The 23239-nt window shown below is 41.8% G+C and overlaps 1 protein-coding gene across 2 annotated transcripts in view; it reads left to right on the top strand.

Annotated features, from left to right (window-relative positions):
• The window catches only part of sema3h (sema domain, immunoglobulin domain (Ig), short basic domain, secreted, (semaphorin) 3H), a 62598-nt gene that overhangs the window by 5396 nt on the left and 33963 nt on the right, over positions 1-23239 (top strand). For both annotated transcript variants that reach the window (XM_080496507.1, XM_080496506.1), the window contains exon 2: positions 19607-19761. In XM_080496507.1, coding sequence (XP_080352633.1) covers positions 19607-19761 — 155 coding nt within the window. The remainder of the gene's footprint in view (positions 1-19606; positions 19762-23239) is intronic.

Raw genomic sequence — 23239 nt, 5'->3', positions numbered from 1 at the left:
TGTACTTTTTTGAGGTGATAAACGTGTAAAATACTCGACATTGCAAGTTGTTTGTCTGGCTGAGTGAGAGGCCCTTAAACAGTGGGAGAGATTAGTTCTGATTGGAGGAGTGTAATCAGACTGACTGACCGGACAGCTTCATGTGTCTGAAAAAAAACAGCTTTAAATACTTAAATACACGCCTGATTACCTTCTTACCCCCCACCTATCTCTTAATGACTGAATTATCCCTGTTATTCACTTTGTGTAAGAACACACACACACACACACGCACACACGCACGCACGCACGCACGCACGCGCACACACACGCACACACACGCACACACGCACACACACACACACACACACACACACACACACACACACACACACACACACTTGAATGTAATGAGTTCATTATCCGGGCCATTCGGTGAATGGCTGTATGATTTTCTTGATAGATGGCAGTTAAAGATACAATCTCTGCACTACTCACACACACACACACACACACACACACACACACACACACACACACACACACACACACACACACACACACACACACACACACACACACACACACACACACACACACACACACACACAAAGATTGAGGGGATACATGTTTTTGTGGACTAACAAACACAAATGAATGACGAAATCATGCGAGACAGTAAAAAAATAAAAATAAATGCCAGTTTACAGTGTAAAAACACAGGTACAAATACAACATGGGAGTAACTAAGTACTCCTATGGGTTTCACGTACACACGCAGACACATTTTTGCATTTGTAGCTGAGTACATGATAACTTATAGAATCGTCTCGACAGCCACAGAATATTTCTCTCATATAGCTTAAGAGGAGCTTCGGCTGGGTAATTCAGTGAATCTATTAACTCCACAGAGGCTGAGTCATGTTTTATTCATCCAGCTTTGGCTTCATGAATTGGCTTGTAATAGACATTTACTGTTAATCAGTCACTGGAGAATACTCAAATGAAATCATATGAGAGATTTTTGGTATGAATGGGGACGCCACTTGGATTTTTTTTTCTTTATCCACGCCGCTGATTGTTTTTGATGGTTGTAATTGGGGTATTTGAGCTCACTCCTCTCTCTCTCTCTCTCTCTCTCTGTCTCTCTGTCTCTCTCTCTCTCTGTCTGGACAAATGCCCAAACTGTAATGTAAATGTAATGAGTTGTTTTCACTTCAGTTCTATTAGCATGCAAATTGCTTGATCTACTATTCACGGCAAATTAGTTCATCAGTGTCCAGATGCAAGTTTATGCTTGTTTGTAGAAGTGGATCTGGGGGGTCTAAAAGCGCTGTACAAACTATTGAAATATTTTCACTTTTAAAAAGATGATTTCAGATCAATCCAACACAAATTGATTTATGGCCATCCCTAATATACAAAGATGTTAAAAAAAAAAGAAAAAAAGAAAATACATACAGCTGCCATAAATTCAAACCCTCGATCAGCTGTCTGTTTCTAATAAAGTTGAAGGATACGATATGGCCGTGTTGTGTGAGAGACTCAGACTCGCAGCTGTCTGTGGATGTAGCTCCTGTTGGCCTAAATGAATGCAGATATACGTCATATACATAAAAATAAAGAGGCTTCCCTCCTTCCGACATACCAAGGCCAACACGGTGCTTTATTAGATTATAGATGCTGTTAAAAGTGTCTTTCTCCACCAGTCTTTTTTTTTTTTTTCGAACTTCAGGGTGAGTTTTATCGTTGTTTGTGCATCGATAGAGACCTACATATGATTTAGTGAGCCAAATAAAGGTTTACCTTCACATCAAGGTTTAGATACACTCTCGAAATGAAAAGTCAGGATATGAGGAACAGAAAAGAAAGAATTGCGAGATGAGGGCTAATGTGCTGTGTCCAATTGCTGTGCATCAGTGAATAAGAGACAGTAGTGGTTTAGAGAGTAGCCAGGGATGAGCACAGATATAAGTTTGCTGCAAGAGGTGTAACGAGTGAGTAAATCTGGGCTCTAGCCCATAGGAAGCAATGCTGCAGTGGTTCATGTTTAAAAAAACAAACAAACTGCAGTCACATCCTAAGAACAAAGGCTTAACACGCATCTGTATTGCTTTTCAGATGCTTTTCGTCAAGCAGTACATTGGGATATGCAGAGATATATTGAGCAATTTGGTCAAATTAAGTTGTCAGCCTTCCACATCACTTTACTTTTTTTTTATATTTTATTTACTCTAAGCAGATAACTGAACATTGGATTTCAACCTGTAAGAATTGTATTCGTATAAGTCCTGGGTAGAACACATCATTCTCATCGTTCTGCAGCCTCACCTTTCTTTTTTTTCTGCGCACACTATTAAAAAGTCTGTTGAGCGATCTTGAAAATCAAGAGATAATTCATTATTCATTTATTCTTTCAGATGTGTTTCTATCTAGGCCAGTGCTTTCCAGGCTTTGGGCTGAGGATGTTGCTGAGATGTGGATTTCACTGGGACTGGTATCTGGCACAGAATCAGGATTTTCTCTATTATTAATTTTAATGGAACCGGTCCCCAGCAGTGACTCGACCGCTGCTTGTTATTATTGAAGTCAACCGGCAGCTGTTTGCTCACCCCTCACTTAAGGAAAGACTCGATTCAGGCAGAGTTCTATTTTGGATGGCGCCCTCAGTTTACTGGTTGTTTGCAGACTCATTTGGCAAAAAACAAAACAAAGTTACAACTATTAAAGTTTAGTTTTTTTAAAAAGATCTCAGCCTCCTTTACTGTTTTAAATTACTTTTCCTTTAGTTTCTGATGGAAGTGAATAATATCCCTTGTGGCTAAACGTTAGTTCCTCACTCAGACTTAAGACTTGGGAAAGTCAGATTAAGGGACTTTGTGCTGGAAGGGTTTATTCCTCTTTTCAGATGGAGGGAGAGAAAGGAGTCTAATTACAGTCTTGTTTTGGCAACAAAAACCCCTGACAACAGCGGACATGCTGTAAATTTCCCCTGGAGAGATTTCTGGTGTTAATATCAGTGGCTATCTTTAACCTGAAGCCTGTAATTAGGAGAAAATCCACGAGCTTCATATTTCTTCCATTTCCCTTTAGAATTAATTTGCTCCAGTCTGAGGAGCCATACTTCATACTAGGCCGAGTTTATTACTTCTTTATTTATTTTTTTGTTCTTCTCCAGTGTCGGCATTCATTTTCCATATCACAGTCAAGAGTTGAATGAGGGAATTTTTATGCATATGGTTCAGGTGATGTTTACAAGTGACCAGGGAAATTAACTTTATTATGGGGTGTTTAAAGTCAGATGTGGTGAAAACTCAGTGAAAAGAAGCCATGAAAAATAGCCAACTTTTTCCTCTCAAACCTTCAAGTAGCCATGTCAGGGGAAAAAAAAAAAGTCTATTTCAATTTGAATGACCGGAGTGTGTTTGTTTTCACCTTTGCGTTTATTCTCACGGCATTCCTTTTACTTTAGGAGCATTAGGGGATTTAATCCACAGAGACACAGTTTGACTTGCAGGCGAGCTGCGGGCCACAAGCAGGTGGGATCCAGAGTGCTGAGACCAACTCCAGCCATTAGTTTGCCTCATTAGCTGTAGATTAGGGGAAAGCTTGGAGACGGAGGATGTGAGCAGAGGGTATAGCTTGTACGCAATTTACAAAATCACTGGTCCGAAATAAGGATGCATTTGCCCCACTGTGCTGAGCCGTGATCTCTCAAAATGAAGCACTCCAGATGCAGCTGTCAGCAAATCAAAGTGTTGCTTGAAAGCCACTTCAGATGTGTTTATGCATGTTGTCATGAGGGTTTTTGACTCATTTGAAGATGGACAGAATGTCTTTTTTTTTTGCCTCAAATCAAAAGGATGATGAGACTGTATGAAATCGTGCACACCAGCAACAAACCTCTAATCTTTAACCTGGGATGTCACCGATCTGATGTTCCCATGGAAGGGTAGAAAAGAAGAAACCACAAGAATTTGAATTTTTGTTTTTTTGTTTTGACAGTGATGGAGAGATCAGGCATTTGCCACAAAGGTTGGAAGTCAGACATCCTCTTCCTGTTTAAAAGAAAAAAGTAGGGAGGATGTGTAGGGACCGATAGGGGGGGTTTATCATCTGGCCTGACTTTAAAGGAGAGTTCTTTTTTTTTTTTTTATTAGTGTGACCCTCGAGAATGACTGTAAATCACCACTGTTGTCTCGGCTGTCCTGAACTTTCACAGCAATTGCTACCTTTTTTTTTTTTATGGCTGCCCATTGTGAAGATGAAGAGATATGGTTACTGCCCATTTCTCAAAGCAAAAGTCTCCAAAGCAAACCATATGTCTCACATGCTTTGAAGCTCAGCCAAGAAGTGGAAACAACGGATGATTTTAAAGCTGCAGTGAGTTTTCAATCTGGTGGAGGCGGACGTGTATAAGCTCTTGCAAAGTGTTGCCTTCACTGGAAGATTTTTTTTGCTGCAGAGGGCAGTAACTGATGTATTTTTTTTTTTGTTTGAGGGGGGGAGGTTCTGTCACCGGTCCAGACCAATCAGAGTGATTGTTTCATCCACTGTGGAGTCATAGACCTCACTTCACACACTCAGCAGCAAAAATAGGAATGACTCACGATACGTTCAAATTTTGCTTGTTTCTGGAAAAGAGATGATATTGTACACCTTGTTTTTAGAAACAGGAACATGATTTCAAATCCTGAAACACAGACCAACAAGTTAATAACGCATGCTTGAGATGATACAGTGTTTTATATTAGTGACTGTAGTTATTGTTCAGGGAGGTTTCTGTGCTCAGTAAGGCCAGTTGTGCTGGGTTTTTTTTTTTTTTAAAGAAGTGAGCCTGTTGGTACGATGAAGACACACTGCTTTGTAATTTATGGCTGTCGCTTAAGGAAATCAAAACAAAAATAAAACTGCTGTCATCTCAGTTTTGTTTTTAAATTCATTGCATCATGATCATAACACAGTGCTATATGTTCAAACACTAAAAAACAATTTAAAGGATCCACATCAAAAAGTGAGTAATGTGTTTACCCAACAGCGTTGTTCTGAATGAGACTCCCACGCTGCAGGCTGTGTAACCAAATGAATATAGAGCAGAGAAAACAATCTTTTCTCAGCAATACTTCCCTTACGAAAAAAAAAGTCTTAATTTGATTAAAAGCAAACAGTGAATACACTCCAGTGTGTGCGTAGCAACAACCCAAAGTACCGACCAGTCTGATGGCGATGATGATGAATAATCATTTGTGCTAAGGTGGAAGGTCAAGCTGTCCACGTGGACCTGGTCTGTCGGTGACACAGTCCAGACATGGCATGTCTGCGTGCACGGTTATAATTCAGCTGTGGTATGCGTGAGTGCACATGTTTAAATGTGTGTGAAGATTTCAGTCTGGGTTGAACAGAATGACTTTATGTCTGTTGTTTCGTAGGAAGAGACGCCCCCACGAGAGGTGGGAACAAAGTATTTCTACTCCTTTTAATGTTCTCCAGTGGAGCTGATTGATTATTCAAAATGTCAATAACACATAGAACAGACCCGTTTGTATTTATCAATCCATAAAACATCAGACATAAAAAGACGGAGACATACGCAAAGAAGAGGGAGGCTTAACAGCACAGAGGAAAGGTGTCTCATAAAGTGTGTGACAGGGAGAAACAGCAGCCACACTACTGGAAGTCGACCAGATGACCTGGCAGAGACAGAACTGAAACATACTCCTCATCCATCACCGGCTTTATTTAAGACTAATGATGAGACAACAACCAGCTGGTAGAAATACTTTCAGACCTTGTTTTTTTTTGTAAACTTTGTATATTGGGTTTGGTTTACTGGCAAGAAGATGCAATTTCTTTAACATTTAGAACATTAAATATGTCTATGCCAGTTGATATGAGCAGCAGATTTTCAAATCATTAGCAGTTTGAATAAATTACTTAATTGTGTAACAGATTGTCTCAAATGGATGTGAAAATGTCATGCCCGGTCATAAACTGATCGTTTTAGAATAGGAAATCTGGAAAACATTGTTTACAAGGGTGTTTGGGTTTGTTGTTGGGAGTGGATGTGTTGTCAGTGTTTGGCTTCTAATGTTTTTGGCAATTGGAGATCTGCCTTTTCTGACAGGCAATCAGAAAACAAAAATGTTTTGTGTTTGCTTAAGCAGTGCTGAAGGTAAAGAGTGTTCAAATAGTGTAAAATGTGAACTCACACTTGTTCGTTTATATGAGGTGTTGAATATCTATATACAAGTAGTTATGAAGGGAAGAGCAGAGCCAGCACATCTGTATACGGTTCTCAGTGGACAGATGACGCTAATCACAAGCATATTTCCTTTTCTTTTATTTCCAGGTGAACCCCAACTTTTATTGAAGTTAACACATTTAATTAGTGATTCCGTATTTGTTCCCTTCAGGTTTTGGCAATTCGCTTCCTACGAAGTGTCTATTTCTGCCATTTGAGCTTCACACAATACTGTTTAAAACAGAGTTTATGACTCAAAAACAGCAGGGAGTGCATTTTTGCAAGGCCATTAAATCACCCAAGTAAGAAGGGCAGCGTTCGAGTGCAGTTATCAGTCCAGTACAAAACACCTGGCCATTGCCCGCTCCAGATAAAAGTTACATCCTGTGAGGGGAGGCAATTAATGCTGCATCCAGAACACCTCGCTACACCCCGACTGACAGGCAGGGATATCAGAGGAGTTTAACAGTGCGTTCATTGTGCGTTGCGACTCTCGGTCACAGCAGGAGCCCTCACTCCATGCCAGACTCTTTGTGACAGGCACAAAGCGGCGTGGTCTCGGCAGACAAACAGATTTCAGAACTGAAAGCATGCCGACACGTGTGTTGGAGATGAAATTGGTGGTGTGCACACGCTCGCGCATCTTCCCGAGCGCCCATCTGCGTGTGCCTGTGGGCTTTGTTCCCAGGCTTCTGCAGGCCTCCCACTGTAATTGCACCAGTAATTGGCGAAGTGATAACCCCATTTCCACAGGAAATGTGCCCCGGTTTCCTCGCCCTCCCCGTCAACACGACGACCCCTCCCCTCAGCTGCCTCTGGTGCAGCAGCCAGCAAAGTCCTCCCCCCCTGGGAGCGTCGCACCAGACAGCCGGAGGTCCCCGGGGCTCGGCGAGTAGACGAACAGACGGACAAAGACGGACACACACCCTGAACACAAACAACACACATGTGTATCCTCACATGGACAGTGCTTTAGGCTGTGGGACAATAATTGGATAGATTTATGATAAGCATGTGTGTGTGTGCGTGTGTGTGTGTGTGTGTGTGTGTGTGTGTGTGCGTGTGTGTGTGTGTGTGTTTGCGCGCGCACACGTGTAAGGAAGATCTCCCCATGAAACACAAGGAAAATAACAAAGTTGGAGTCCCACGAGCAAGATAACGAATGAAATCGCAACTTGATCCTTTCATCATCCTCTTTTTAAAAAAAATCTTTTATGTCACACACATTTCCCAACGCCAGTACAAACTTTGGCAAATCTTACAAAGCTATTTTCCTGTTCGACTTGAAATATGTTGCAAGTGCTCTGCGGAGACGGATACGTTTCCGTCACGCAACTTGTCACAGTTCATAAAGTGAGAAATGCTCCAGCCCTGCCCGTTTGTTGATGAAATCCCCTCCTACCTGTGTAGCTGTGAACAGACCAGGCCACCGTCTCGGGTCTGCTCTTTTCTTTCATGCAAGCGTGGTAAAGCAGCGCTGACAGACACCGCACCGTGTGCCTAATTGATTCTTTTCTGGCTCGCCAGTTTCCTCTGTTGTTCCCGGTGAGGTGACGTCCAGCACCCCTGTCTGTCAGCCTCCCCTCAACAGCTGAGCTCGGTTATTCATCAACAAGAAAACATCTCAAATAAAATGTTGGGATGTTTTTTGTGTAGTCAGTGACGGACTGGTGCTGAGCCAGTGCGGACTATGTTAATTTCAATGTCAATTGACAGAATAAAGCGTGATGGGTGGAGGGACGATTTATGCAATTTTATCTGTTTTCTATCACACTCCGGTGAACGCAAGTGTTCTGATTATTTTATTGTTTGGTGTTAATCTGTGATAAGAAATAGTGTTAAACAGAAGGAGAAAGCACTCATCTTGGTCAGATGTCCTTATATAAAGTGTTCGATGGAACATCTATAACACCTGTTGCTATGGTTACTTGAAAGTGAGCATGGGTGATAAAGAAATGACACCTTCTTGCTTTATATTAGGCAATAACGTACCTTGACAGTTTATTACATTTTTATTATTTATTTATGTCGCAGCGACTAAAATATAACAGAACTTCATGCAGGAAAAAAAAAAGCACCTGCCAAACCCCTTTTTAACAGCCCCAGAGGTGAAGAACATATGACACAAGCCTGCAGGGTTTAGAGGAAAGTAAAGAGAGAAACAATGTGACAGGCAACAGTGAAATAATCATCTCTTGCAGACTGATGAGTGTAGAAACCGCAGCTCAAGAGCGTCTGTCTCCACAGCTGGAGATACCTGCAGGAAGGTACAGAGAAGAGAGAAGTGGCAGACGACGGGTGACGTAAACTGCAATGTTGACTATTATAAGTGGCTGAAGTAATTTGTCTTTGGCCATAATATAACTACAACTGAGAAGTCAATTAAATCTTTGAGGCTAAGAGATCCCTCACAGGTTCAACCCAAGATGCAATGCCTCTCTTTGGTTTAAATTCTGGTTTAGAATATTAATAATTTCCATGAACATTGCAGTTGTTGCTCCAAAGTGTTTAATTTGTGTTCCAGAAACACAACATGGCAAATTGGAGCAGGAACATATCATCAATGTAATTGGTGTTATTGTATACAACATATACACAATCACTACAAAGCTTCGAATGAGTTGAATATAAAAAATAGTGTGGTACAGTATACACCCACACATATACGGTTATGGAAATGCAGTACATATAGATATGAACATATAATATCGAATCATAAAGTGCATGTGTGCACATGTAACCCACTCCCACGTATATACATTTCAAAATCTGAATTATTGTCTGCTTTTGCACAAGTAAAATATTGTTCTATTTTTATAAAAAATTTTTTTACAGTATCTGTACTCCTGCTTAAGATTCTCATTCCCCACTAACAGTAGTGTAGTTCCTCAAATCAATGACTAAAATCATTTAATATACCGGCAGCTCTTGAACAGGAACGATACAAATACCTACTATGGTGAAGTTGCCAGTAAAGACTGTTTGACAGGTCACATAAATGACAGGCTTGTTGATGCCATTGCATTGTATCTGCCTCAGCTCTTCCTGATACTGACATAATGCAACTACTGAACTATTTATAAACAGAAACCTTTATTTGCATCAGATGACGTGTGTCTGCACGGCGCATGACATGGCAGCTGACATCATGCACACAAAGCTGCTGAATCAACCAAAGTCAGTCTTTGTCTGCTCTGTCAGCTCTTCTTGTCATCGATGTGAAAATTTGGAGTTTTAGCAGACACTGTTGAATTTCTCTGTTTTTTTTTTTTTTTGCTTGTATGCAGGTGTGTTTGGGAATGTCAGTGGTGTGTGTGTTCGTGTGGTGTGAATGTTGTGCAGTGCAGGAATGTCCTTAGCTGTATCACACGACACACATTTGCTCTAATCACATCGAGGTCCATCAGAGCTCCCATGACCGGCAGCCTTTAATCTAATGTTCACCCTGGATAAAAATATCGAGGCACTGGCTCGCAGACACACACACGCACACACGCACACACACACATGCACACACAAACCTACATTGCTGAGCAGTATATATGAACAAAAACACTTTGAGGTGAATCTGAATCGGCGGACGCTTCCACCAACATAATGGAACTATTCATACTTTTTCACTGTGTGTGTGTTGATGTGTGTGGGAGCGGGCATGTATGAGGATCTGCAGGATTATGTCTTAGCGTGTGTGTTCTTTTACATCTTAACCTTTGCTGTCTTTGATTCCAAGTGACAGGAGTCAAAGGCCAATTGGCTCCGATCAGAGGTCACGACCCTCATTGACCTTCCTGTCAGCTTGAAGGCAATAAGAACTGCTGCACTCAGCAAGTGTGTGTGTGTGTGTGTGTGTGTGTGTGTGTGTGTGTGTGTGTGTGTGTGTGTGTGTGTGTGTGTGTGTGTGTGTGTGTGTGTGTGTGTGTGTGTGTGTGTGTGTGTGTGTGTGTGTGTGTGTGTGTGTGTGTGTGTGTGTGTGTGTGTGTGTGTGTGTGTGTGGTGAGTGTGTTATTGCGTGCAGGGAACTAACAGACTGAGCTGCTTTCAACAACCAGAATGAGGAAGTTCATTTAGTTTTAGCACCGTACTCACGAGGAAGCACAACACTTTCGTCCCCTGAAGGGAAAACTGTCAGGGTGTTGTTTTGCATCAGGTGAAGGAAGTTATCATCTCAACAATTGTTTGATGGTTTAAATCATGTGTATTGTGGGTCCCTTGTGTGCAGCGACTTTGATAAGGAGCATACAAACGTATTCATTGTTGGACTGACTTCCAACAGCAGTAAACAAGACCAACAAATTTGTCTATTGCTATGAAAACACACAAAAGCTCAACAGGAACCTCAACTTGTAATTGTCAGGGTTTTCTTGAAGCATGCCCCCCCCCATGAAGGTACAAACAAGTTTGAAGATGAAATGATCAATTCTGCAGAAGTCACTCTGAATAATAGAAGGCAATTTTACTCCCACACAAAACAAATTCACCTCTGTAGGTTGTTTTAATTTTGCATTTCTTTATTTTTTTGCTTCGTGTTCTCCACTTTATGTGCCTCAAAACTAGTTTCTGTTTTGGTGTTGGGCTCTTCTTCTAGTTTTTGGTGCAATTTGAAAGCATTTGGCAGCCGAGGGCTGTTTAGAAGAAAAAAAAAATCAATGTTAATTCTGAGTTGCTGAAAAGGCTGGAGAACGGATTGCCTCTGGGTCGATGAAATCCTCACAAACTAAAAGTTTCACAAATGCCTTCGCGAGGACTTCTTAAAGCATCTATTTTGAAGTTGGTGCAGACTGTGAGGTGGATTGATTCACCTTCCACGACCATGTTTGGTCAATAATAGCTCCAAGAACGTACTCGCAAGTGTGTTTCTGCTTGTGTTCGGTTTTATATTTCTCTTTTTTGCGTGGGGAACCAAATGCAGAATTCTACACATTTTTACAATTGAGGGTTTAAACGTGGTTTTTGGGGCGAAGGGTTCGAGACCTACTTGTGATGTTAAGATTAGGATAAATGCATTACGTCAATGGGACTGGGCCGCTCAGTGATAGGGCTGCGTGTGTGTGTGTGTGTGTGCGTGTGCGTGTGCATGTCCTTGTTTCACTCACTTTGTGTGGTCCAAAACTTGGCAGTCCACCATCATTGTGCAGCCTGACCAACCGAACTGGGACAAAAACATTTGACCGCACAATGTATCAAGGACTGAGATATGGTTGGTTTGCTGAGGGAATCTATCGGTTAGGTCTAGAGTCAGGCATTTATTTGTGTTGGGTAAGAGTAAGAGGACGCATGGGAATGTCTTGTGCTGCTCCCCACAGATAATGCTTTACACATGTGTACAAACAACATAAGTTACTCAAGGCACTTTCACAGAGAATAATCCACCAGTTCCACTTGGGCAGGCATAGGTGACGGCAGAAGGGTTTAATTCCCTTTGAACAGGAAGAAACTTTTGCAGAACAAGAATCAGAGACTTTCTGCTGTTCTGATTGGTTAGGGGATGGAAAGAGAGGAAAGGAGAAGACAGAGCGCTCCAAGCAACAAACAGATCATACTAAACAGGCAAACTAATTCCCTTGCTGCAGACCTGGTCCTGGTCGAGGGTCAGGTCTCGAACTTCCAGTTCCACTGTCAAAACAATGCACCCCTTTATATGCATCCAATGATCATGATAAGGCTGGTTGTTGGCAGAATTGTGTGCGTGCGTGTGTGTGTGTGTGTGCGTGTAGGAAGTAAGGCCAGGAGACACCCCTCGACATGCCACACACCCTCTCCTGCAAATTATGTCGGCATGGTTGCTGTTACCAAGGCAACTGTCCCAAGAGTTAGGGTGGGGTGGGTGCAGCTGGTGTTTCGTGATTGAGTCCAGGGTCTGTGTGTGTGTCGAAATGTCTTTCTGTGCGTGCGTGTGTGTGTGTGTGTGTGTGTGTGTGTGTGTGTGTGTGTGTGTGTGTGTACCCTGGTGGAGAAAAGAATGTGCTTTTTGAATGTTTTTTTGTTTTTTTTTCACACTGTAGAAGTGCCATTCATCGTTGTGTGGTCAATATGGTAGACGTTTGACTATTTCAGATTTTTCCAAAAATGTGGGGTATGCGTATGTGTGTGTGTGTGTGTGTGTGTTTGCATGCCTGACATGATCGTATGCAGGATAAAGAAAGTCAAGCGGTATCGCATCCAGGCAGACAAACTGAGTAGATGTTGCTGTTAAACTTAATTTAGCTTTAAATATCGAGCATGTGCTGCTGACTCACTGATTGCACCCACTTTGTGTCTATCTTTACCAATGTGTTGGACTCCATTTATTTGTGCTTGTGTGTTCACAAAGCCACTCTCAGTTCCCTCTCACAGATCCTCCTCACTCTAATGCTGATTTAATGAAGTCCAAAGCCAGTCGGCTGTGAGCTGTGTCACCCTGTCAGACCCAGTAGGGTCCTGAAACCAATGCTTGAACGTTGCCGGTGTTTTCACCACTGAGGTGGTTTCACAATCAATTAAGTGGAATTTCCCCCCTTCATACTGAATTAAACAAGGTCATGCTGCTCTTGTGGCGCGCACTCGGTTGTTCAGATGAAGTGCTGGATGCTTGAGTCGTCGGAGCGAGAAGTGAATCCCGCCAGGGTTTGAGTCTCTGTGAAGAGCGCGGCTCTCAGGAACCGCCTTCATTCAAATGGAAGCTCTCAAGTTGACAAGTGGAGTTCGTGTTATTGGATTTTAAGAGACGTTGACAGCCACCCTCATAAAATAATAAATACATTCCTTCCTTTAGAAATAAGTGAAGAGAAGAGATAGGAAAACAATGGCAACTTTATTTTACTGGGAAGCAGTTATTGAAATCAGGACGACTTCCTACAGAGGCATTTGTCCAACGTAGCATTCATTATAGCGATTCGAAGCACAACATTGCAGTCATTTGCTTCGTATGGAGCCTTTTTTCGATTGTCTTTGCACTATTTTAAATTAAAACCCTATATGCATCCTCTGACAGAATTAAAGGCGGACATTTTTATTGAACACTGAATAATTAAACACAGCATGCTGCAGCCTTTAAATGCTGTAAATAATATTGATGCAGATTTGGAAGCAAAAATAACCACATTGTCTGAGTGGACATAGACGACCAACAAATTGTGTCATGCATTGAGTTTAGGCTCAACTCTGAACTTTTCTGAAGTGCTGCTACCGTACATGTGCACCACGGCAGTAGTAAAAATAAATAGTTCTTCTGCACTTGCGCGAGGAGATGGATAATAATGAAAACGATGCGTGTTCACTTTAAAATTGTCCTTAAATGGCGACTCTGCGTAGGGGACTTCTGTTTTAGCTGTAGCATGTAAACGAATGTGTGGCACAAGTTGCCAAAAAACTGTTATGCAAATTACAGAGATTGAAAATTTGTAGATGGAGGTTTGCTGTGTCGATGTCAGTGTCCAGTCTGGTATGTCACGGATGGATTGTTTGGAATAAAATCCTCCATAACTGAACTCATTGCAAAACAAAGATAAAGCGTCTGATTCTGTTCAATTCCCCGTCGTGCTGCTTCCCCCTCTGGGATTAATGAGACCAGGATCAGTGTGAAGCAAAACAATTTACCTCTCTGACCGTCTGCTGAATATTAACAACACACCCAGTGAGACGTCCCACTGAGCTTCTGCTGTCTACCTTCAGTGTGAAAGACCGTCCCTCTCTGGCTCTGACTGTTTCTCTGATGCAGATTATCTCTCTATTCCACTCAGTCATGTCTTCTTCGCAGTTTTCCGAGCTCATTTCCTTTCACGCCATCCATCTCTTGTGTTTTCGCCCGACTGTCAGCATGTTGTGGTTCCTCTAATTTTAGTCTCCAGCGATGGTGTTTCGTCTCTCGCCCCCTCCTTCTTTTTCCCTTCCTTCATCTGTCTTTCTCCCTCCTCTTTTACTTCGCCCACAAAATCGTTTCTCACCTTGTCATCGCAACATTTTCCCCGTCTCTCCACTTCTTTTTTTCGACGGGGCCGTCTTCCCTTCCTCCTCCATTCATCTATCCCGCTATAATTTTTCACTCCGTTATTACATTACGATTTTCCATCACGCACACAGCGACTCTTCCTCTTCACCCCGCTTCCTCGCCCGATTCCACTTCCTTCTCAATCCAGCCATATGTCCATCATCACCCCCGCCATGTCATCACAGCGTGATTCCTATAGGCTTTCCATCCTCCGCTCGCATCAACCTTTCCCACCCAATCCCCACCTGTCCTTTCCCATCCCTCGTCTTCAAGCCCGTCCTCTCCCTCCTCTGTCTATATTTATTAATTTCTTACATCAGGATTTCTTTGAGGCTCTTCTCCCACCCGTTTCCCCCTCCAATCTCCCTCCCCACCTCATCTGTCCATCACCGTGTCATGTTTTGACATTTTTCCCATTCTCATCCCGTAACCGTCTTCACCCATCACAGCGTTTTCATCTTCCTGTCACTTTGTCATGTCAGTTTTCTCATCTTCTCCCATCCCCTGCTGTTCTCTGCTTTCCTGTCTTCAACTTTCTCCACCTTCACTATTTCAAATGCTCACAATTTAAAAAAAAAATTTTGCGGGGTGTTATTGTATTTATAAAATGTATACCTCGGTAATTTAAAACATGCATGCAAGGCAGTTTTTTTAACATTTCAATCTTGTAATAGCAAACCGCATCATGCACAATTGATCCATCCCATGGAAAAGAAAGATACTCTGTATCCATCTTTTATTTCATCTTTCTAAACATTGGGGGCTATAAAGCTCAAGACCAACTGACATTGGGCCAATGGGACAACAGGCTCTGGACAAAGTACAAAAAAATACTCAAGCATTTCTCACTGGAAGTTCTTTTATTCCCCTTACTGTACATGCTGACATGGAGAAAAAAAAATCCCATGGGCTCACAGCATGAACCCTCCTAATTGGGTCCAGTTATGAAGACCTGTTGTCTCATCACATTACATAGTTTGATGAACTTGGATTGATTACAAAAAAAGAAAATCTCACTCACGTTTCGATAATCTTTGTTGGATATTCTGTCTTTTGTTGGACCTTTTGTCTCAGTTGTCCGTTGCTGAAGCATCAAAAGAGCGCAGGATCCTTTTGAGGGTTTTTTTTGTATGGAAGGTAGACAATTTGTTTATGTCACATTCGGTCCAGCATTCTGAGCAATACAGTGCGGTAGAGAGCACACAGCTCGGGTACGGTTTTAGTTTGATGTTGGTGTATTGGGATGACTGCCAAACGCTGTTCGTCATTTTGAAGGCTTCTCTGGCCTTGCTGAGGCATCGGTTTGCCTTTCTGGACTGTCATGCGCCCTCAGAAAATCCAAGGCAATAAAAATGTATTAAACACAAACTATCTCTGCCTTTGTTAAACTGTAAGTGATATCAATTGAGATTTGTGGACAAAAGAATGACCACATTGACCACTAATAAATTGTGTAGTCAAGGTTCAACTCTGAGTGTTTGGTTGGACCTTCTGGCGAATCTTACGGAAGCATCAAAAGAAAAGCTGAATATAAATTACAAATTATAAAAACACAAAGGTTCAGTGCAAATTTTAAACATGAAACTAAAATAGGGACCAAAGTTTAACAACTCCTCCTAACATTTGACAGTTGGTCTGCAAAATGCTGGCTCGTGTCAAACTTAACCAACAACCAGAGGAATTGGTACGAAATAATGAATACCGTTTTAGTTGAGAAGAAAAGAAAAGATTCAAAACAATTTCAAGGCAGAAGAGACTTGACATGCATGTGGTCAGCGTAGGATGAGCTGAATAGCTCAGACGTCAATCCTCCCAGTCACATCTTCCATCCCGTCCTGGGCGGTTCCCAGGAGGCGTTTCCATATCTGGCCAAATATGCAATCCCTCCGGTATGTTTTAGGTCTGCCAAAGGCTGGTTGGATATGCCCAGAATAACTTCAGAGGGAAAGGAACTGGAAGTTTTGTAATTGTCGTAAAGAAAAGGAAGGGATTTCATGGAAGTCAACTTCAATGCAATACAAAGATTATTTTGCAGTTTCAGGATGATATAAATGTAACTTTATTTCTCTAATGGGTGCTTGAATCATAGCAGATGACATTTCGAGGAACTGTACGTTCTTGACTGTGGAGTTAGAAAAACAACATTTTATTCCATATTATTATTGTTCCTGAAACTCAATTACTCTTATTGAATTTTTTGTTTTGGACTAATTGCGTAGTTGTTTCTGAATGGATTCTTTCACGCAGAGAATAAGAGATGAGATATTATAGATAGTATATTATTACTTATTATGGCTTTGTTTTAATTCTGGCATAAATTCAGGTACTTTCCTGCTATTCAAAGATAATTTAGGTTTAAATTTAAACTTTAAGTTTTCCAAATGAGAATTGTTATGCGAGTGCGATCTGTCATGATCTGGTATACCAGTATTGCGGACAAAGGAAGAAAAGCCATGATGAATAAAATGAAGAGGAAATGCATTTTAAAAATCACCACAGGGAATCAATTATAGACCAGCAGCCTATCTTTCATCATGGGATTGTAATGTAGGAATAATTTCCTCCTCCATCCACAATCCACAAAGCGCATCGCTGCTCTCTTGGAAGAGATTTTTCAGTAGATCCCTGTGATCATTTGCTATTTTGACTGTTTTTTTCATCGCCTCAAAAAAAGAAGAAAAAAAAAAGAAAGTATTAGCTTAAGCTGCTACAAATATGCCTCGGCTGACAGTGGCCTTTCTCTCACCCCAGTCTGCTGCTCGCTTTTTAAAAAAATCTTTTCTCACATCTCACATGCAGCCTGCCACAGTTTCACAGCCTTTCACTGATAGATTACCGCCATCTTCACTGTGTCGTGCTGCTCTTTGCATCTGTCAGACTTTCTAGGAGGGCTTTTCTTCTCGTTTGTACCCCGATCTTCCCGAACCTCTTTCTGTTAAACACAAAATGCTTTCAAACTCAGTTTGAAAGAACAGATTCAACAGCGTGCTCAAAATATTCAGGGTCATTCATCACTTTTTTTTTTTTTTTTTTAATCGTACTTCTTCCCCAGTCTGTTCCAGTGTAGATAATTGATGTGCGCAGTTTGGGTCCCAGTGATATCTGACCAGATGAATTGAAGTTTTAATGGATGCATTGCTTTATACGTTAGGTGTGATGCAGGGTGATTGTGATGAATGATGAAGAAAGGATGTCATTTATGGCCAGAGGACAAGTATATTTTAAAGGAAAATTCAGCATTGAACCAAAATGTATGACTTAGTTTGACTGAACGATGGAGAAGTGAGACTAGAGGTAATCGTATAGGTTTCAGTTTTGATTTGTAAGAGGTTTCAGCTCTTCATTACTTGGATTTATTTGAGGTTTTACCCCTTACTGCTGTAATAGATATATTTTTTTAAAGTATAACGATTGCTATATATTTGTATTTGTTGTTGGGTTTCTGTATAAATGAAACTTATGGAGGCCACACATGAACAGAATGCCAAAGTTACTTTTCTGTGATTGCATTTGCAATTGATCCATAACTAAAATGATTGATTTCACTCTTCAGTGGCTCTTGTGTAATTGAGCAATGGAGACGCTTCCAGGTTTGAATGTTTCATTCACACAGATGTTTCCCCCACGTGCAGCAAATTCACAAAGAGATGTGCGTGTCACTTCAGATTTTAGCTGCTTGAAGACACACGCTGAATTTGAGAAGTGTTATCCATCACTGCTGGAGAAGAGGTGTCACCTCGGTGAACGATTCACAAACTGTACATGATAGATTTAATGAAGCCGAGTTTACATTCACTGTGAACTGAGCCTTGGTATCAACCATCCATCCTCTAGAGAGTCTCCACTGAAAACACATCCATGCATGGAGAACATGAAACAAAGTTAAACAAAGTTCTAAATTAATTTCCCGAACACAGTGCATTGTTAAAGTCACTCATGCACACAATCACATTCAAGGGGGCCTCTTATTGGTAGATGACCCTTCCGCCTGAGCCACAGCCACCCACTGTTCTCAAAACTGTTCTCTAATGCTTCACGTTCCTTCAGCACAGTTCAGTCCGAAAGCAAAAAGCAGCCGGTTCGATTCTGAAAAATGTTGTGCTCTGGGGAGATTACTCACATTATACCAGTTTTCAGGCGTTTTTAATTTCAAACAGGTTTTATAAGCAGTTTCTACTTTGCATCGCTATTTGGAGCTGCCAGCGTGTGAAGCCATGCCCAGCGGTGTTGCTTTAAAGGGCCGTATACTGTATGTGCCCGCTTTCAGCTTTGCAAGCCAAGTTTAATCCACTGGAAAACATTTGGCAGATAAAGTGCGCAAACGTTAACACAAGACAGACGGACGTGCGGCTCCTGTCCTTGCTCGGGTATCGGCCGATCTCCCGCACCATAGTTTTCATTGTTTACATGGTGCGACAGTGTAATCGTTTAAAAAACAACAACAAAAAAACCCAACGTAATCTGCGCATTCATTATCTGTGGTTTCTGAGTCGCAGGTTATCACACAGTCTGTCTGGAGATGCATGCCAGGAACAGTGTCTATGTTTGTTTATTCACATTACAGAGATACATTACAGTTTCTTTGTTTGATTCAGAAATCCGTCTTGATAAGAGGACTGTAGCAAATCAAGCTCTGAGGATTACCTGTGTGATAGTGGCAGCAGGTGTGGGAAAGTTTGTTCTTTGTCCTTGAAGTCCAGTTTATTCATTTGACTGTAAAGGAAATCATTTACATCAGAAACACTTTTATCTGTTACTGATGTGGTTAGTTCCATTGGTGATGAAAGGAAGATTTTCTGCACTAAAAGCCACATGAGCTCTTATCCCGACTCAATCTTTATACAAAATTAAGGAAAACGATCCCTCTGTGTTTAACGCCTGGCAGTCCCAGTGGAATTATTCTCCTCATTGAACTTTAATCAAGGTACCAAATATACATTGAACAGAAACATAAAAGCAGCCTGTGATAGCCTGTGTGTGAGATTATTTAAAACTGAAACAAGCACAAAGTGCATGCAAATTGGCTATTTCCCAGAGAAGAGAGAAAAATATCAGACATACAATGGAAACTTAAATGAAAAGACCAGATGCTCGAGATAAGCTGGGAAGGTTAATAACTGATGACCTGCATGTGTCAGGCTGGCTACAGAAACCTTGCTGAAACAATGGACATGATCAAAAAGTTACATTCATCTGCTCATTGTAAATCATGGAGAAATCCAATGCTGTGTTGCGAATCACATGATTTCCAATGCATTTTTAAATCCACCCAGTTTTGTCGCCAGTGTCACTGTAGAATAAATGACATTGGACTGTACATTGAAGGTTTTTGTGACCGATAAGGTTGACTGATCTCGTAAAATTGTCAAATCTATGTCAAATTTTGTGAACACATTTTGCTGTGTCTTTTCGTCGTTCAGAGCTGATCCAGAACGGCCGGCTGTTGACGCTGCCCCTCGTGGCCGGAGATCTCCACTCCTTACTGCCCGATGAAGACAGGAAGCGTCTGTACGTGGCCATGAAAGACAACCTCCTGTCCACCAGTCTGGACGACATCACGCAAAACCCACGCAAGGTCAGAAACGAAATAGTCGGACACGAACACAAACTAACACTTTCACATATGGACTTATGCCTCAGAGGGAAAGTAACACACACACACACACACACACACACACACACACACACACACACACACACACACACACACACACACACACACACACACACACACACACACACACACACACACACACACACACACACACACACACACACACACACACACACACACACACAGGCATGAGGCTAATTACAGATCGTTTAAGAGGAAAGTCCAACCCATCTGACTGATATCCTCTCCGATGTCTTATCTTTGTTGAATTCTTCAAAAAAAATTCCTCTTTTCATCCACTGGTCTATTTTATTTTATTTTTAAATTTTTCTACCTTTTCAGGAAGATGAGTTTCAGGTGTTTAATCTCATTAGTGTTAAAACTTCAGTTAAGTATTTTATCCTTTGACGTTGCCAATTGTCTAAAGAATATGTTACTCACTTTTTGTAACCCCCTAAACCTTCACTGGACAGCAGCATAATGGATTCCAGACCAGCCACAATTTATTTTCCACACGTTTCTCACATTGCTTCTTTCCTCCGCTGCCCACGTGTACCACTGAGCAGACCGATGGCCTCAGTGTGCTGGCAGCGACGCTGAGGTTTGATACTTTGTCCTAAAATAGCTGGAATTGAGGATGCAGATGTCACCAGTTGACCTGCAAGCCAGATTTTGTAAACCACCGGGAGTAATAACCATCGTCGTGCTTGGTTCATTCTCGATTTCTTCTTTTGTTTTTTAAACAATCTGACTTTGTGGTTGTGCTGTAACCTTCCAAAAACCAGGATTTCCACTTCTTCTAGGATGTAGGATTTAAACACTGAGGCAGGAAGCTCTTAGTTCCATCTTTTTCAAAATCAGCTGGCCAATTTCCCACCTGACAACTACAACAGAACATCCATCCAATGATCGCTGATACTGTTTAATGTAACCGAGGCTGCTGGAGCTCATCCCAGCTGAATATGGAGGAAGGCGGGGACGCTCACTGGACATGTCAACACAATTTAGAGTCACAGATTAACGTAGGGAACCTCATTTACATTAGTTTACATCAATTTTGATGCACACGGGAGATCAAGCATGCAGCAAAGAATAAAACTATCATTCATATCCAGATGCATGACGATACCACAGCCTGGGGAAATCACTTCAAAAAGGCCGGTTTTCTCAAAAGAAATCAACAGTGACCATTAGACATCAGGTTTGTAACAGTATTACGTTTCATGCAGACAGCCAGACGGGCACGCTGATGGGTTTCCAGCGAGTCAGGATGTTGAGTTCAGGGTCACAACAAGGGCGGCGACAGGACTGCCTTCCCATACCTCTGTCCTGTCACATCTGATCAATACTGCCATAAGTCAGGGGTACTTGTGAGCTGGCAGACGGCTGAAGAGGGAGACAGCCGGTCAGACAGACGGCCAGACAGGCAGACAGCACCAGCCACCTCCAGCCAACAACAGGATGAATAGTCATTGTCGTACCATAACTCTGCGTGTGCTGTGAAGTTATATATTTGTATATACAGTATTTATAGTCTGTTTATTCCATTCGATCTTGCGTTCAGTCCCCCCCCCCCCCACACACACACACACACTTGTGTTAAAAAAACCCATTCTTGGTGATATATTCTCCAAATTTTTGTTTCCTTTCTCTGCTAATGGCGCACACAGCTTATCATCAGTGCTGCTTGAGATTTCTACTTCTGTTTAGTTTTCCCTCACGCAGCTTTAAACTGAATACTAATCTGTAAAGCACATGCTCGCCCCGGCACAGGAAGATGGACACCGTGTCATCAGTGTTTCCGAGTTGAGGGTCGCATGTCGAATGTGACCGTGTCTGGAGTCACATTTTTCTTTGATCTGCCCAGAAACCCTCAGGACATTCCTTCAGTGTGAGTCTCCAGCTCAGAGGCACCATGACATTAAGGGTCACTAAGAGTTTGAATGTGTTTGTGGCTTCTTTAAAAACAAAAAAGTGTTCGTTTTACTCATTCCCACCACATTTATTGTTTCCTGCCCAACTCTGAAAACAATTAGCTCAGTGCAGAAGTACAGTTAATGCACATGTTTTTTAAATCATTATCTTTAAAAAAAACAAAACACCTTTGCCTTTGAATGTAAGATGAACTGACAGTCAGCATTTCACTAAGCGGAGAAAGTCCCATTAACCACAGCTTTTACCAGGTGAAGAACTCCTTTAGTGGTGGTCCACGTTGTTGTTAGTGTGTGGTATGTGGAGATAAGGGGGACCGCGGTTTCTAATCTAATCTGATGGTCTCCGCTCTGCTCCGGGCTCTGTGGGAATGACTGCATCGGGGAACAATTACTGGACGTTCAGAAATCATTTCCTGTCACCACCAGCGTTTGTCATTAATCACAAATGTGAGTTTGTGTGTCACAGTTTCCAGATCGACAATGAAATATTCAGGACAAACAAACTGCAGACGTATTCAATAACATCATCCACCATGTGGGGAAATTCATTTATCATGAAAAATCATTGGTAGAGTTTCAATATGATTCATTTTCACTCTCAAGTGGAGTGAACATCGACGTTCTTTCACGCACTTCACAGTGTCTGTGGTATGTGCTGCTCAGTGAGGACTATCCCTTATCCTATCGATTGCATCTCTTTCTCACTGCCCTGGTCGCAGAGGGAATGAATGACTCGGGGAAATATTTACATGAGTCATTTCACTGCTATTTGACAGGAGGCCTCACATCTCTCTCTCTTTCAGACACGCATCGTCTCTGCCTCCATTTCTTCCTCTCTCACTGGCTTCACATGAAAGCAGTGGAATCGTCATCATTTTTTAGAGTTACTGTTGAAGTTTACATGTTGAAACATGCAGGAAAAAAACCAACAACTCAGTTTAAGTAAATCTTATTACTTCACTTATACTAATGATCAGGGCTTAAGAAAATTGGCCCAATGATGAAGTCATTCTTCATTTCTTTGCCCTCGCAGGGCTGATTGTCTTACCTGAACTCAGGATGAGCTCATGCAGCTGGGAAGCCTCACACGACCAAATGTAAACAGCCTGATTTTGGAAACAGTTTGTGGATTTTAAGCAGTTGCAGTGATCCAGACAGTCAAAAAGAAAGAAAAAAGAAAACCCCATCAATAAACCTTTGGTGACTCTTTCAAGACCTCTCAACAGGCACGCATCCCCCAGTCCGCCAACAATAGTTGGACAGTCTCCACTGTGTTTGTAATACTTGATTCCATCTCTTCTCCGTCCCGCCCATGTCTGCATCGCAGAGGATGGAAAACTTTTGTCGGAAAGACCACAAGAGATGCAAATTAAGGGCTAAAGTCTCGGCCTCGCGTTACAAAATGATATGCGCACGAAAGAAGTAGAGAGTGAAGAGAGGACTTCACGCAGGTGCTGCCATGTCTAATACAAACTCACGGTTAAAGAAAAAAAAAAAAAGCACAT

This window comes from Blennius ocellaris (assembly GCF_963422515.1).
Source record: "Blennius ocellaris genome assembly, chromosome: 5".
Lineage (NCBI taxonomy): Eukaryota > Metazoa > Chordata > Actinopteri > Blenniiformes > Blenniidae > Blennius > Blennius ocellaris.
The sequence above is the reverse complement of the archived record's forward strand: the minus strand, read 5'-3'. Positions and strand labels throughout refer to the sequence as shown.